A 19,123-nucleotide genomic window follows, 5' to 3' on the forward strand; every position below is an offset into this window, starting at 1 on the left:
ACATACACCCCTGCAGTCCATTCTCCCAATATCTTAAAAACTCCTTTAATCCTCCAATTATCAAAAAAAGAGTTCATTAATACTTTCTAGTATATAAATTCATTGTATTGAACACCCGTATACAGATAAGGTTTCGTATGAATAGGGGGGATACTTTTCCTATGGGGGGGATACAAATCCTATGGCCAGTTTTAGTATCCGGATACAAATCCTATGGGGGATACTTATCTTATATGACACCGGCCTATGGTCAATACCTGGCAACTGGCCCACGTAGGTTTCGAAGTCGCAACCCAGAGGTGGAACCACTCGGCCACCGAGGCCACTTACCTGTTTATGTTGTGTACTGGTCAGAAAACATTATCATTAACTCCATGACATACGTCAGAACAACTGTGTTACAGTCGGACACATTAATCCTGATCTTATCAGCTTTGCTAGACACGTTCCAGGTATTTCACTGTGGTATAATGTACATACATTTTATTATAGTTTATAATGTTGATATTGATCATCATGTCACATCACACTGCCCATTGCTTCTGTATCAGCCGCGTCCTGTACCACATCAGTGTGACACGTCTACCTTTAAGGACGTCTGGTCATGAGTTTCTGTAATGTTTGTATCCTAATTATAGTAACCAAGATATCCGGGCATAAAATGTTTCTGTTTTGTGTGTACCCCTACAGTAACCAAGACAATAGGCCATATAGCGTTTCTGTTTTGAGTGTACCCCTTCAGTAACCAAGATTTCAGGCCATATAGCATTTCTGTTTTGTGTGTACCCTAACAGTAACCATGACATCAGGCCATATAGCATTTCTGTTTTGTGTGTACCCCTACAGTAACCATGACATCAGGCCATATAGCGTTTGTTTTGAGTGTACCCCTTCAGTAACCAAGATTTCAGGCCATATAGCATTTCTGTTTTGTGGGTACCCTAACAGTAACCATGACAACAGGCCATATAGCATTTCTGTTTTGTGTGTACCCTAACAGTAACCATGACAACAGGCCATATAGTGTTTCTGTTTTGTGTGTACCCTAACGGTAACCATGACAACAGGCCATATAGTGTTTCTGTTTTGTGTGTACCCCTACAGCAACCATGACAACAGGCCATATAGTGTTTCTGTTTTATGTGTACCCTAACAGTAACCATGACAACAGGCCATATAGTGTTTCTGTTTTGTGTGTACCCTAACAGTAACCATGACAACAGGCCATATAGCATTTCTGTTTTATGTGTACCCCTACAGTAACCATGACATCAGGCCATATAGTGTTTCTGTTTTGTGTGTACCCTAACAGTAACCATGACAACAGGCCATATAGCATTTCTGTTTTATGTGTACCCCTACAGTAACCATGACATCAGGCCATATAGTGTTTCTGTTTTGTGTGTACCCTAACAGTAACCATGACAACAGGCCATATAGCATTTCTGTTTTATGTGTACCCCTACAGTAACCATGACATCAGGCCATATAGTGTTTCTGTTTTGTGTGTACCCTAACAGTAACCATGACAACAGGCCATATAGCATTTCTGTTTTATGTGTACCCCTACAGTAACCATGACATCAGGCCATATAGTGTTTCTGTTTTGTGTGTACCCTAACAGTAACCATGACAACAGGCCATATAGCATTTCTGTTTTATGTGTACCCCTACAGTAACCATGACATCAGGCCATATAGTGTTTCTGTTTTGTGTGTACCCTAACAGTAACCATGACAACAGGCCATATAGCATTTCTGTTTTATGTGTACCCCTACAGTAACCATGACATCAGGCCATATAGCGTTTCTGCTTTGTGTGTACCCCTACAGTAACCATGACATCAGGCCATATAGCATTTCTGTTTTGTGTGTACCCCTAGTAACCAAGATATCAGGCCATATAGCATTTCTGTTTTGTGTGTACCCTGACAGAAACTAAGACATATTATAACCCTATGATTTGTATCCCTGGAAACCATGAGTTTAGGCCATTTTTGATTTACTGTCGTTTATACTCTCAAGAAAACAACAAAATTAAAGCAATTCACCATCAATAAATGTGTCCTACATTTTTTTCTGTTTGACCTAGACAGGAGTGTAAAAATGTTTGCTGGAGATGCCATTACAGCTATAGCTACAAGTATTAAACTGACTGAAGAATTAAGTATGATGGGCGCTAGGCGATGATAACCTCGGCTTGTCCATCCTCAGCCAGTCAGAAGTCAGAAACCTCTTCTGTACTGACATGACCTACATCTCCCCCAGTTGTGGTTCCCCTGGGCATGAAAATAGCAAAACATAAACCCAATTACATCTCTTACCATGGATTTAGTGCAAAATTTAGATCCGCAGTGACTGCTAGAAGGAGCTCGAGGTGATGGAATAAAAACAGCGACTTTGGAATTGTAAACATCAGGAAAACTGCTACAGTACATGTGTACCCATTAGAATGGAGACAAAAACTACTACAGTACATGTGTACCCATTAGAATGGAGACAAAAACTGCTACGGTACATGTGTACCCATTAGAACGGAGACACCAGGAAAACTGTTACGGTACAAGTGTACCCATTAGAATAGAGACACAAGGAAAACTGCTACGGTACATGTGTACCCATTAGAATGGAGACACCAGGAAAACTGTTACGGTACAAGTGTACCCATTAGAATAGAGACACCACGAAAACTGCTATGGTACATGTGTACCCATTAGAATGGAGACAAAAGGAAAACAGTAGAACCAATATATATACCCGGGTATATATAGGCATTGAGCAGGCTTCACCTTGGACCCAAAAATCATGGGCCATTTTGACAAGATTTCAGAAATTGTATGGGCCAAAACATAGAAAATTGAAGAAATTTGTGAGTTTTGGTGGGCCATTTTGGAAAATATGGACCAAATGGCCCCATGACCCCCTCCAGAGTTATCCCTGATTGAGTAATCAGGATAGTCAGGTAGACAACAAGACAACAGGACAATGCCCTCAAAAAGTAGATGAAAGACAGCACAGGTTTGGAGATGGGGAGGGGTTGATGAGGATGAATGATTGGGTTTTGAGATTAGTTGGGTGATGGGGTGAATAATGGGGATGGGGAAGGTGGAGTTCCCCATACACTGTACTGGTACTAGGGGTTGTTTTAAATACTGGGTTTATCACTTGATGTATAGAATGTGACTACAAGAAAGTTTTACATTGGAGAAGACTGACCCAGATAAGGTGTTGTCTGCTGTAGAGCAGTCTGCATCATTCACCCATAAAACACACCATGACATGGTTACTATCTAAACTCCAGGTATTGGTACACATGCATAAAATAAGTCAATTTTAAGCGAGATGCATCATCTGTTTTTACACACACCATGCTGGTAACTGTTAAGTAATAGGAAGATCTACGTGAAACACTCTCCCTTGTGGGTGAGAGAAGTAGCTTTTTTATTTGATCCAGAAGGGATCAGAACAGATAAAATTGGCTGTACTGTTATTCTCTATAGGTATAGAAGCCATCTGTTGTTACAGCGCCTGTAAGTACTACTGGGGGAAACATTAGCCTAATCCCTACAGAGAAACTACTCTCCGTCACAGTGGGAAGTCTGTACTCCACAATGTAACAAAATGTGTACAAAACGTGACAACAGTAAAACACAACAGAATATCAGCCTATAAACAAAGCTATAATTCAAACTAAAAAAATATCATAAACAGAAGATCGGCTTAAATGACTTAAACGACTTAAACATATAGACCCTTCAAAATGTATGGGAGTATAGAAGACCAAGAGTTCAAGGAAGGAAAGTAACAGAATAGAAAATGGTCCAACGCGAGGCTGCGCGCTACCTCCTGAACAAATATCGGTACAATCACCACACCTCCAGCACGTCTGAAATGCTGGTCCACCTGAAATTGCACCCCCTAACAGACAGACGAAGAGATGCTTGTCAGACCATGCTGTATAACATCTGCGAGTCTGAAATGCTGGTCCACCTGAAATTGCACCCCCTAACAGACAGACGAAGAGATGCTTGTCAGACCATGCTGTATAACATCTGCGAGTCTGAAATGCTGGTCCACCTGAAATTGCACCCCCTAACAGACAGACGAAGAGATGCTTGTCAGACCATGCTGAATAACATCTGCGAGTCTGAAATGCTGGTCCACCTGAAATTGCACCCCCTAACAGACAGACGAAGAGATGCTTGTCAGACCATGCTGAATAACATCTGCGAGTCTGAAATGCTGGTCCACCTGAAATTGCGCCGCCACTTAGCAGACACAGACGAAGAGATGCTCGTCAGACCATGTATATATAATATCGTCAACAACAAATTAAAGTCACCATAATGAAATCCGATAGGCTAATTCCTCTTACTAGGTATTCCAGACATAGTCATCAGCTCTCCATTCAAATAGACCATACAAAAACCCTGACTAGAAAAACTTCATTTTTTCCAAAAATTACACATGAGTGAAACAAACTACCACCAGACATTGTCTCCTGTTCCACCACAGACTCAATTAAATCGGCCATCTACCGTCACTTTACCAACACAGAGTAGAGCCAAATATTTTATCCATTTTTTATCCAAAAATACATAGAAAATCTTCCCTTTCACTCCTCTCTGGCATTTTTCCTTCAAATTGTTGAAGTTGGCCAGTATCATATAGACATACAGAGTTTGACTCACTGACAACATTCATGTAAATCTAGGTTAAACCCTGGTAATGTCATGTCCTCAATATTAGAATCAGGGTAGCGATGAGTTGTTTATTTGCTCAGTTTATCGACCCATGATCATGAACAGTAACAGTCATTTTGAGGTGGAGTCTCTTTGTAGTAGTTGGTGACTACCTCATTTAACAACATATAGGAGGCCTGTCGTATGGCATCCAGTGAAATTAGGTTAAAGTGTCATGCCCAAGGACACAACCATGTCAGCACAGACGAGTTAGTTTCTCAGCTTCCCAAGAAACAGAAACTGACATGGGTAGGGTGTGTCCAACAACTCACCTCATATCTTCACCTTGAGGTTACATGGCCAGTGCTTTATTAAAACAAACAGAATTTTTTTCGTTTATAATTTGTCCTCCTCGCTATGGCCTCATTGTAGGGATTTTATATATCGGTCCAGAGTAGTTCACCGAGAATACAGATAAATATATATATAATACATTACTAACAGAACACCAGGCATATCAACAATTATGAAACAGTTCAAATTTCACATGAAATGTAATGATTCTAATGATTTCAAATTAAATGAGGAATCGATGTTCAAAACTTTCCATACATTCTTCGTCAACCTGCAGACTCTCTAAACCGGTGGTGCCACAGCTTTTCAGCCAGCAATCAGAAAGAGGGATTTAAGTCCAAACATGTCCTCCGACATTCATTATCAATTTATAGAGACTAAGTATTGAAAGAAAAAACAAAAAGTTAAGCCACAAATATGTTCGTTTTTTGCTTGAGTTATACTAGAGATCACAGGAAAGATTGCATGCCTCACTGTACAATATACAAGATTTTCGGACAAGATATCTTAATTGGCTGTTTGACACATCAAGCATGTACAATTGACGTATAGGATTGCCACTTAAAATCTTGTTTGTCAGCAAAATGCAGGGACGTGAGATCTAACTGATATTTGTAATTATCTACAATTGTTATGTTTCTACATTCAGCACGTTTTCACATTTAAAGTGCAATACTTTCAATTTTTATACAACATGACTTTATAAAATTTTAAAATTCCAGCAAGTTTACATAATATATATACCTCCTGTTACAAGATACAGAAATGCCACTAATATTGCATGTTCATTTTCACGTGAATTTTCTTATGTCTTTTACAAAAGTACATGTACTAACATTATAAAGGGATTTAATTTGATAATTGATGACCCATCCTTTATTGTCATTTAATTTGAAGAATAATTTGTGACCTGTTGATTAATATCATTTAATTATTGGTGACCCGTTGATTAATATCATTTAATTATCAGTGACCCGTTGATTAATATCATTTAATTATTGGTGACCCGTTGATTAATATCATTTAATTATTGGTGACCCGTTGATTAATATCATTTAATTATCAGTGACCCGTTGATTAATATCATTTAATTATCGGTGACCCGTTGATTAATATCATTTGATTATTGGTGACCCGTTGATTAATGTCATTTAATTATCGGTGACCCGTTGATTAATATCATTTAATTATCGGTGACCCGTTGATTAATATCATTTAATTATCGGTGACCCGTTGATTAATGTCATACCTGCCACCTGACACTTTTTCCATGTTAAACTATGTACATTTTTATTTTTATGATGGTGAAATTATTTATGCATGTACTTCTAACATCAAGACTTCACACTTGACTGACAGATACATCTATTATCTGTCCGTAGAAATTTGCTATACAGGGGCAGTTTTTTATTTCAGGAGATCAGGATAATGGACAGTCCTGTACTATCATAGCTGTGACCTTGAGCAAGACACTTACCCTAATGGCTCTGGATAGGGGCTTCAGGTATGTTGTTCAGTGAGCTAACCACCAGCTACTACCAGGAGACGGCAACTCTCAATTACCCTAGTTGTTCAAAGTTTCAATAAATCCCCAATTTAAACGATACTGAGTTGAGTGAGTTCATTACTTGTGTTTAGGATAATTATATCTGTTTATCCTAGACCCTATAATCACCGTGGCAAGCAGTTTGTCTTTATTGAGAAAGGTACGAAAATTCAATAACCTAATAATCAAAACAAGCATGTTACATTATACAATTACAGACACAAGTAACACATTGTAATCCTCACCAATACTAATTTGTATGTTGTATAATAAACCGACACCATCAGCTTGCTAGGTTTGCTAACTACAGGTAACTGTGAATTCATAATATACTGCTGGGTACATTACATTACGAAATATTGTTTGTTGCTCGACGGACCAGAACAAACACATTTTACTGTGTAACATGAATGCCAGTGACAATGTATGAAGAAAGTAAAATGTATTATATATACAGAAAAATAATGTCTTTGATTACGACATTCTATACTCAATTAAACTACAGAATGACAGTCGATCGTGCAACACGTAAATAAATCCGGACCTAAATCAACATTAGTCTACACATATAAAGGATATAATTTTAACATAAACCGTGACTTTGCTGGAAAATACCAGAACAATTAGAAGCTTTAAAGTTGATACCTACCTTCTTACTACATATAAACCTGTACCATGGCATAATATCTGGCAATTGATCGTTATATTCTCACCATCAGCAGTAAAAATCTGTACCTTCCAGAAGCGGTTCCTGACTTGCTATATATGCAACTTTCAATAAATTGTCTGTACAAGGGCTAGATATATATATAGAATACTCTTCCAGACAACTAATTATTAATTAATGAACTTTTCACTCCAGGTATGTACTGCATGTATATATATGATAATGTGCTAAAATCACCATGGTAGTCCAACAGAACAATCGGATATAGCAAAGGGTAAACATGTATTGGTGAATAATTTATATTTTGTAGGTTTACTGCACATCTCCACTGGAAACACACAGACGACCCAGACAATTATGCCAGATCATTAATATTCCAGTCAAATTAAAACTGCCATGATTTTTTTCAAAAGCTTTAAGTCCATCAATATTTTACCTATGCATTAATTTAATTATGGATTTATTCAATTCAATGACCTATATATTTTTGATTTACAGGAAATTAATATTGATAAAAATGAAATCAGTCAGAATGACCTTAATGTCTGTAATTTTGACACTTTTCAGTTTAACCACTTACACTTTAAGGTCAATGTGATGGCCTATAAATACATTAGTGTTACACATATAACTACTCAAGATCAAAGGAAATCTGCCCTATTACGCTCCCTGTCTCAACACCAATCAACCTGTAACACATAATCAATACCTGTAGGAGGGGAACCTGGGGTGTGATGTATGGGGCATGAACCTGTTACCATTGGTAACCATACCTGTCCTAATGGATACCTGTCCAGTAATCCATTACAAAAACCCAGCCACCTCATGATCACCTACCAGTCTAAATAACAAAAATCACCTGAGAGGTGACATAATGAGGTCAAGTTGTTTGATTGACAGGTAGAACATATAGGTATCTATCTGTGGATGGCATTTACAGGTAGTTTGTCAAACTCATGATCAGTAGCCACAGAGATACAGGGACTTGTACAAGTCTAGTAGTGAGGGAAAATTTAATGATCGCATGTCCGAAGCTGTATTGATGAACTTTCCACACAGATTCTACATAAAACTGGAAACAGACAGCCTCAACAAGTAATTAAATACACATAAGTGTAGCTTGAACATGATATAAAAGTCACTAAAGGTTTGTATATGGGGAGCCTCCAGGCTGAAACCGACAAGCTGTACCAAGGGGAAATCTCAGGTCAGGGCTGGATGATTTACCATCAAGAAAAAATCTTCTCCCAGTGTTGGGAGTTCACAGAGAGTTTGTAGAAAACACCTCAGCTTTGGTTAGATCTATAAACTGGTATAGGAGCTCAAGGTAGTTCAGCAGACAGCCCATAATACATCACAGTAAATATCTATTTTGATTCCATTACTTGACACTGACAAAGTTTAATACTGCATAGACAAGGAAAATATAATCAAATGCACTATCAGGAGATACAATGTTTTAGTATTAAGCAACAAACTCATTCATCCTCAGTATCATTAGTATAAAATATATAGGAACTCTGGGTATGGGAGAAAAATAAAGGACAATTAATGTGTAAATAAGGGCTAGTAGGGTTTGTTTGTTTGTTTTTGTTTAACGTCCTATTAACAGCCAGGATCATTTAAGGACGTGCCAGGTTTTGGAGGTGGAGGAAAGCCATAAATCCACCGGCATACGGTCAGTACCTGGCAACGGATCCCCCTGGCAACTTCCCCCTGGCAACTGCCCCACGGAAGTTGGAAGTTTCGGAAGTTTCGAACTCGCAACTCAGAGGTTGAGGGCTAGTGATATAGTGTCGGGACACCTTACCAGTAGAGTACCCTTTTAATATATGACACGTTTCACCATTCTGAGATATGTACTACGGAGCTAATATCACATGTATCATTCTATAATCCATTATAAACATAAATACCTCAATACATTCCTGTATACTATACATATACACAACAGTAAAATGCTAGTACAGTATTTATTCCCTTAGCGGTCACGTCAGGTCAGCACATAATGCTCTACATATCATCAAAGCTTTGTCAACTTTAAATGATGCCTATTCAAAATACTGAAAATTATCTCAATTTTTTCCACAATTTGTTTAAAGTATTTCATCCTTTCAATTTCTAAGATAAATTGAGTGTTAAACATTCTAGTAAACAGTTATATAAATATGGTATAACTTTGTTGCAGATCATGACTTCTATTAATGTGTTAGGGTGTCCAACAAGTCCTTGGCATCTGTGTGTTAGTATGTACCTAGATAGCAGGGATTAAGTATACAATGAATGTATTGCGAGACACATGTACACAATACTTACATTGTCCAGATGTCTATAAAATATGACATTTAATATTCTTTTATCTTTGAACCACATTGTCAGCCTGTCTTTGTACGAGCGACTTCCACTTAAATATAAGTCAGAATTATAATATAGACGTCAAGTTTATGATATTAGGACATCAGGGTGTCAGAACAAGTTCATAAATATAAGGTACATTGTACATGACATGTAAAGTTGTGTACTTCACCTGATCTCTAAAGGTGAAGCCCAAGGTCACCGGTGTATATCTTTTTTAATACCGCCTGTCATCAGATTATAAACCTACCGTATATTTATTAGTTAGGCAAGAGCAACTCATAGCTTGTACAGGTCGCTCGGGTTACACCCAAATAAACATCTCAATTTAAAAAGTCAGAGATGGAATTTATATCAAACCATGGGATCAACACTGACTGTCTCACACTTTTTAATTTATATTTTAGGATATTTATATTTTAGGATATGTATATATTAAGTGGCTCAGGCAAATAAACAAAATTAAATATATCCTGAAGAGAAAAAAACTGATTTCATTAAAAAAGAAAATGAAAAGAGAAACATTATTTATTGTGATAAAAAATTAACACCATATGCATTGGGGCGTTACTTGAAGTTTTGTGATTTTTGCTGCATGTTCAAGAGTATACTAATTATACTTCTGTAAGGTGTCCCGACACTTTATCACTAGCCCTCCACCTCTGGGTTGCAAGTTCGAAACCTACGTGGGGCAGTTGCCAGGTACTAACCGTAGGCCGGTGGTTTTTCTCCGGGTACTCTGGCTTTCCTCCACCTCCTAAACCTGGCACGTCCTTAAATGACCCTGGCTGTTAATAGGACGTTAAACAAAAACAAACCAAACTGTACTCACAGAATTATTGTCTGATAAAGAATACTATACTACAGGGGTAATGTACAGTAGGTTGTGTGTGTGACTAAACATGTACTGGAGACAATTAGTGTGTATAGTCAGGTATAACTGTTACTGTGATACAGGTCCAGCTGGTCACTTTACATAATATGTATGACCATGATCATTCAGAGATTTGACTCCTGTTTTCTTGTTCAAGATTTCTCTGTCACTTCCTATAGGGTGTGATTATTCAGTTACCCCGGCCCCTAGGGTGTGAGTTCTCGGTCACCCCCTATATATATATATAGCTACCTAGGGTACAAAATGTACAAAATGTAGCACATGGTTATACATGTGTTTTCCAATAAATAGTGTACAAATGGTCTTCTATCAGACATGTTTCAACCTATATTGGAGTACTTTAAGATTTTCAAAACATTAATCTTATTTCCAATTAAAGTACAGACCTTCCCCATGTTACCTGGGTGGTTACCTGGACACAATGTATTGATGCGATACCTGCAGTGTGATGCTTATTCTTCCAGAAAACCCAATATGGAAGAGGTACAAATTCTGGTATAAATTTTTTCTTCTGATGTTTTTGGGTTTGTTAATGGCCTACCTAAATCTGACGTGCTAGCATAAAGAATCTGACAATTCTTTACCAGTAAAACAAAGTTGCGGATACAATAATATTTTTAATTCCTGGAAAAACATGTACACATTTATCACCATACCCTAGAATTCTATTTATCCTATACATGTGACTCAAACAAGATAAATGCGAGATAGGAAATCTGTTGTAGAATCAACAAAATTCCTCAGCGCAGATATAGGATTTGATACGAGATCTGATACGCGATACGACTCAAAGATAGCATTTGTAAAAAGCTTTTATATATTTTATACACGTAGGTTTGAATAATGGAGTTCTCTCCTTCAACTCTAAGGTCGAAATGATGCAGTGTAGTCACAAGACAGGGATCACACAGATACATTTTATTGCTTATATCACGTCATGCCAGAGTCGATATCAAGAAATAAATATCTAACACTGGTCAATACAAATGATTCTGGTGTGTATAATACTGCACGGTTACACGAAACAGTATTTCTACTGAAATGGCAATAATGGCATTCCATTAGTCAATCAATTTAATTTGTGGCTGTATAAATGTGATATAACATTTAATAACAATGCATATGACACTCAGATAGCGTTTGTTAATAACATCAACGACCATATGCATGACTCTCCCCGACACACAATGATCATGATGTCACAAACAATTTACAATAGCATGACCTTGAAAGGTCAATGGAATTCAGTCTTATTTTGGATGTTAATCCCGTGCATATAGACCACTATACTCCATTGCAGTAACGTTAACCCAGATTTCTGAAAAATACACAAAAAATGACCAAAAAAAATCTGTTTCATTTCCTGTGGTTTTTGATTATATGAATAAGTAAAACACAAATAACCTTCATTTTTTTTTTTTTGAAATATTTGTTACAAATATTCATTTTAACTTCTGTTATACAAATATACATGCCTCTTGTGTTACCGTGTAAAATATGTAAGAACAAAAGCAAGAAACCTTTAGCGCAGTCTAATTAAAATTCCCTCAAAATGTGTGTATGTAAAATTTATCACCATTTATACTAATACATGTACGTATACATGTTGTATTATGGTACACCTTATATAAGGGCTACGTGTATGACATATGTATTCAATGTCCAGGTATATATACACGGTAATTAACAGGTACATTTACCTCAACAGGACATTGTAGTCTCAGTAATAGGAAGATATATTCGTATATATTGTCTGTACATTAAAGTACATCTAACAAGTTAAACCCTTTGATACAAGTGTCAGATAATTAATCGGCCTACAAATATACTTCAGTGACGTATCAAACTAGCACATCTATATTTACATTCTGACATCATATACAGGTCAAAACTGTTCAGGTCAAAACTGTTTAAATACAGAGATGTTCACCGTCCATGAGATTACGACACACTTAATACATACAGTATTCATTTGTATGTAAATTAATCATCCTATATTATCTAACATGTAGATTTCAAAAGTTAAGGAAAACTTCATTAGATATATGGCTCTGTATATATTCCATGACAAATCAAATGTTCTATCTATCTTACCAGACAGACACAGGTATATGACAGGTATATATTATAACTGCACCACGGACAAGCAAGAACATTTGTATAATTAAGTTCTTATATGTATATTTTGTAAGGCAAAATTTGTCATTTAAAGTGGCCATCTATGAAATATAGAATAATAGGCAAATGCTGTAAATTAATTTGTATTTTTTTTGTTTTTTTTTACCTTGGAAGATGAACTGTACATTTGTAATACTCTTGACAGTCACTTCTAAAATATATGTCAAGTTTATATTTGAATTGAGAACAATAGTATCATAATGAAGATAGATTCTCTAAACTGCTGAACATAAAAACATTCTGGTTTTAATTTTTTGTCAATGATCAACTAGCTATAGCTTGAAGGCCATTTTCACTGTAGACGATTTTGTAGCCATGACAGCAATCGCTAGAACTGGGACAGCATCGTAACATTCACCCTCTTTCACAGGGACTGTGACGTAACATCCACCCTCTTTCACTACATGAAATATTCCTAGTATTTATTTAAATATCTTCCTATAATCTTCCACAAGTAGTCTTTCACTGCATATATAACTAATATTCCTAGTATTTATTTAAATATCTTCCTTTAATCTTCCACAAGTAGAAATCGACACAAGGACTTTCCGTCCTGCAGCATCACAATTATTGTACAGATCGAGCTATAGATCAGTCATTACACAATCCCACTTTACATTTTTTGGCACGTAAGGCATATTAAAATCAATGGAATTCCACAAAGCTATCGTTATTGGGAGTATTTTCTGTACCAGCAACACATGTGTACTACAGTGTGTGTACAGGCCAGGTAGGGATTCTGTAGACTTTCTCCCGGGCTGATCTTACTATAGGCAGGAATTAACAATGAGTGAACAGCTGGTAGGAGCTAATCTGTTAAGATAATCTGTGTGATGTAAAAGCTTGCGTATGTTGACTTTCCCAGTTATAAACCTAACACCAACAATGTGGTATTTACAAACACAAAGCCCCTGATTTGTAAGTCAGATGCATCAATAGACAGGCCAGAATCCTTGAGATTTGAATACAAATAAACATTATTTGACAGTTACTTTACCGCTAATGAGCTTATCTGAGCTAATCCTACAAGTGACTGGCATATATTAGGGTACACTGCTGGGGCTCCAACTTCCTGCTGCCCAATGTCATTCATGAGACAATGAAGCGCAGATCAAAGTTTGAGAGAGGAACGTTAACACTACAGGACTTTTTTTCACTAGTTTGGGATGGGGCCTTTTTGTCTCATTTTGGGAAGAAATTGGTGAATTTGGAATTAATTTCTTCAGGAGTGTACTGCAAATTTTAGAAATTTTGCTTAAATATGAATTAATTTCAATTGGGAATGGGACCATTAATGGCCCCAAAAAGCCCCCAGAAAAAGCTCTGCAAGGATACCAGTACTACGGCTTGCCATTTTAGTGTGTAAACAGAATAAGATGGAAATCAGGAATGTCATAGGTTGCTGGATTTTGTGTCATAGCAGGAAAAAAATTACAGTTTGGGAGTTTGGATGACTTCACTAGGTAAAAGCAACAACATTCAATTGAGCTATCTAACCAGGTTGTCACATATCATCGCCTATAGTCAACTAGAAACCTCTGTGTGTATACATAGGAGATGCTGAATGATAAGGATGGCAGGAGACCGACACATTCTGGGTGCCCCAGGGTTCACAATTGATGCGGAACATGATTGTTGAACAGCAGGAACATCTATATTTACAATTGTTGAGAACTTATTTGCTCTCGACAATTTCTGGCAAGGACAATTACAAATCAATAGTAGAATTTTCAAGCAATTCCGAATAATATCACAGATAAAAAGAATTATAGAGCAAGTTTCTGATTTAGTGAATCAGAATTGAATCTGATAAACACATGGAAAACTCTCCAAGTTTGTGAGTCTTTAAAATAGTTACAATTGACCCTTAAACTGACATAATTTCACAAAAACTAAACCCCGCGATGATTCATCAGTGTACTATACTGTTTTCCTATTAAGTTACCGACCACAAACAAAATACATTGTAAGTTTGTAACCCACCAGGACATCAATGCATAACTGTTACACCCTGACCCATATTGGGTGTTTAAATATATCTTACACGTTAAATGTCTGTGGAGTCCAGGTTTAGAGAATTGCTATAAACAGGTGATGACTCCCAGTAGGGCAGCTTCAATAAGGACGGATGTGATATCTATATATTTTGAGAGGTTGTAGTAGCTGTTGCCTTGAGTTATATGATCAGTGGTGATGCAGCACTAAGAGTAGAAGTAGTGTTTTAAGTAAGGGATGGTTGGCACTCAGATCTCAGTACTTGGAGTGGTACTCTAGATGTGGTACTCTAGATGTGTAGGGCAGGAATGTAAGATGCACAAACTGTTTCTCAGACATACTCTTTTACGGTGTGGGTTTGGGGGTGGGGATAGGGGTTGTGGGGTAGGGGTTGTGGGGTGGGAGTAAGGGTCGTGGGTTTGGGGGTGTGGGGTGGGGTAGCGGTTGTGGGGTGGGATTAAGGGTCATGGGGTAGGGGTTGTGGGGTGGGGTGGGGTGGGGATAGGGGTTGTGGGGTGGGGTGGGGTGGGGGTAGGGGTTGTGGGTTTGGGGGTAGGGGTTGTGGGGTGGGGTGGGAGTAAGGGTCATGGGTTTGGGGGTGTGGGGTAAGGGTTGTGGGGTGGGAGTAAGGGTCATGGTTAGGGGCTGTGACCCAGTGATAGTTGGACTGTTATAGATAGGGCCACAATTATAACAGTTTAATGTTGTTAGCCACCTGACTCATACCAATGGGTGGGACTCAATATTTTTACAAAATGTTTTACTCCTATTATTATTTTTATAATCAAAGTTAACGTTGGTTCCAGAGAGATAAGTTTAATATCCTGAATTCTGTATCATATACACGTTTGTAAGGAAAGTCACCTCAATGACTCAGGAGAGGAGTCAAGCATTTAAGAGATTCGATGATTTACAAAAGGTTAACAAGGCTTCTAGAACTTGAAATTCAAATGACTGTAGACATTTTTATAGACATTGAAATCTACAGATCATCACAATGTCCCACCTGGTAAAACGGACATGACCGACATTGAAATGGCAGCTACGAACTCCACCCTTACGTGGATGATGCAGTTGAAGCTGCATTAGAATTTGATGATGGGTTCAATTTGATTCCCAGGGAGTCACATGTCACACTTCAAAGCCTTCTCATTTCGCTAGCACACAAATAGCGCATTTGATATGATGCGATCGGAAGCCAATTGGCAGTTTGCTACTCCGAAAAAAAACATGCATACAAGTTAACTTTCCTTTTCCTTTTTTTCTGTGGAAATACTTAATGTTGTGTTTTCGGCAGAAATATATATATACAAAAAAAATGCAAGTCCATCCAATCATATCTAAAATTTGAAAAATACCAATCTACTCCTCCCTGTAAGTGGTGGGTAGGCAAACACGTACCAAATAAAGAAGTTTTAGTGTTGACCTAGGAATTATTAAGAGATGGGAGGCTGTCAGAGTTGCTGGTCTCAGTAGGACCACAAGATGGGTGTGTTACCCACATATTTCAGTGGTTACAGTATCACATACACCCATTTTACTGACAACCAGTCCAGCAGGGAGTCCATAACCCTTCAGTCAGTCACTATGACTACTGGGTCTCACAAATTAGTCCAGCAGGGAGTCCGAACCTCCATTCCACAAGATAACTAGCTGACAGTGTGACCAGCAGGGAGTCAAACACTCCAGTCTTCATACCAACTGGGTACCTCGTCTCACATATGGTGTTTGATACAGGACCATGAAGGACTGTTTTACCACAATTCAATTTCTTTATCAACTGTGGGTCATATTGCCCATTGGTACAACTGCGGTAGCCAGTCCCAATTGCAAGCCCATGTTGAGAAAGGAGGCTGACAACATGTTGCAGTAGAGGTTTTAAACCTGCTACATCAACATCACAGCCCATTGATACATATTATATACACAATCGTAAACTCATGTCCCTCCTAGGAAGCTGTCCAGCTCTGTGGACATATATATATACACTATATACTGGATGGATAGGACAAGACTTCACACCTGAGGGGGATACAGGCACCGGAATCAGGGGGGGGGGGGGGGGGGGGGGGGGAGCGTCACATTGCTTCCACACAGCCCTCAGCATTGATTATGAATAGGAGACTATAAGATGCAAGATCTGTTAACCAACCAACCTGGGCCTAGTTGTTCAAAAGGTGATCAGGCTAATCACATTTTTAAAACATTTATCAAATCCTGATAAAAAATTCTGGTCGAACTAGCTTGACAAAACTTTATGAAATTCTGTAATTCTTAATTCTCTTCCAACTGGCATAGTTTCAGATGATATACTCAGAGTCACAGGTTTTGCAACAAATGAGAAATGAAATTTTCACTAATCACCTTTTGAACAACTTGGCCCTGGTCTCATAATTTCCTCCAGTCTGACCACTGGTACATACCAACCTAAGTCTTTAAATTCTCTCAAGATGTCCACAATATATGTTACCTTCCAAAGAATCACTTACATGCCACTACTATTTCACATGTACAGTCCTCTAAAACTTTTAATTGGTTGATTTAATTTAATAACATTGGTCCCTAGTTTCTTTCCAACCTACATTTCCATCCTCTAATTCCAAATTATACCTGTCAGCTGAAAGGCTATAATCAGGGATATAAAACTTGTTAAATAAATAAATGAATTAAATAGTCCCAAGTCGTTAGTCTGTTTACAATGGTATACAGTTTGACACAACTCCCAATGGTCATAAGTCACGCTTGGTTTTTTTCTATGGACAATGTAATTAAGTTCAATGGGTTTCCAAACGAGAACGACAGCCAGAGTGTTAATCAAGCCAGAAGACAAGTCTTAAGGTAAGAATGTAGTTAGCTTATATAAAGTGATATTGCTTTCTTATGAACTTGAGATATTTAACCATTATTTCGACCTTATAATCATGTGCGGTAGAACCACAGAGATATATAAATTAAGTATCAAATTTATCTAAATCCATGCTACAAGCATTGCTTTGTTGCACGTATATTCTGTAGGCTGCAGGGAAGCCGAAAAACTCAACCATCAACTCATTATAGATACAGTAGTGGTATCTGTTAAATTTATATATAAATTGCCTCACCGATATCGCCTAACCTATTAGTGCAACAAGTAAACAAGATATCTGTAATCACAACGTACATTATATAAATATATTCCATTATATACACAATCAGTGTTTTCATTTAGAACCGGTCGCCGGCCAAATTGACCGGTTAGAATGGTGTTTTAGCCGGTTCAAATGACTTAATTCACTTTTTAAAAAATGTCTAAAAACATATTATCGTAATCCTCAGATACATGTATACCTGCTACTATTCATTTGTAGCCTTTTACAAATATTTTTATTGAAAACCCTGCACAATCCTCGGATTGACAGGTGAAATAGCTATAGATACAAAATGCTTTTATCAAATCCATCACGACTATATATAGAGATCCTATTCGAGGGTAGTCTTTTTTGCACTATTTGAGAGTGTTTTTTTTTGCACTATCTGAATCCACGTATTTACATAAGATAATACACATTACAGACAGTCCCGGTTGAGGTGAGGTATATTAGTATTTTATGAGCACCATACAAGCTATTGTTATCCCGCACCAGATCTGATCAATATGCTGGTTCATTGACAGATGACCCCAACCCCATGACAGGTGGTAATGGGTAACTCTGACTCATTATTACCTCCAACACTTCTATTTTACTACGATAAGAATATATTACTGAAGTAAGACACACATAGGGAGCAGAAGTATTCATCATCAATATGCACCGTGGAGTGTTCCATGTCAGTCTAAGGTGGTAATCATTTCGGTATTATAAGGGTTGTTTTATAAATATATATATATATAAATCCTGTTCGTAAACAGACCGGTCAGAAATATATCATGACCTCCCTGCTAAATCATCCTTTTCATGTTGCTGACTGCAACATCAGGCAGCTCCCAGCATCCGCAAATATTCCAAACTCGCAACTCGTTCCGCCATCTTGAATCCCCTAATTAACATGCATGTATTGTCTTTACTTCATAGTAAACATAAATCTCTGTCGATAGATAAATAATGAGTGCATACCTGATGTCGATAAGTATTAGTTTTAAAACCGACCGCATGTGTTAGATTTTTACGGCGATCTACTTCAATACACAACCAATACCGGTCGGGATGCCTACATGCGACCGGCGCTATTTACCAAATACCTCACAATATAACCTGTTACTTCACTTACCCATTTTCCAGCTTCTTGTGTAATGTCCAAGAGTTATTCGAGAAAATCACATGTCCCACAATAATTTTTATCCACGAGGCATGCTTAGACCATCAACACCACAAACTATACTCGCATCTCCGTGAGGAAGTGCTCCTATGTCAATACGGTACTGGGACAGTCCACTTCCGCGCACCTTGCGGGGGAGGTCAGGATATCGATTAA

The 19,123-nt window shown here is 37.7% G+C and overlaps 1 protein-coding gene across 2 annotated transcripts in view; it reads right to left on the bottom strand.

Moving 5' to 3' along the window:
- The window catches only part of LOC117339400 (actin-binding LIM protein 1-like), a 96,721-nt gene extending 77,659 nt beyond the window's left edge, over positions 1-19,062 (bottom strand). For both annotated transcript variants that reach the window (XM_033900963.1, XM_033900962.1), the window contains exon 1: positions 18,920-19,062. In XM_033900963.1, the coding sequence (XP_033756854.1) occupies positions 18,920-18,923 (4 nt within the window). In that variant the 5' untranslated portion in view covers positions 18,924-19,062. The remainder of the gene's footprint in view (positions 1-18,919) is intronic.
- Between the last annotated feature and the right edge of the window lie 61 nt (positions 19,063-19,123).

This window comes from Pecten maximus, chromosome 12, assembly GCF_902652985.1.
Source record: "Pecten maximus chromosome 12, xPecMax1.1, whole genome shotgun sequence".
NCBI classification, from domain to species: domain Eukaryota; kingdom Metazoa; phylum Mollusca; class Bivalvia; order Pectinida; family Pectinidae; genus Pecten; species Pecten maximus.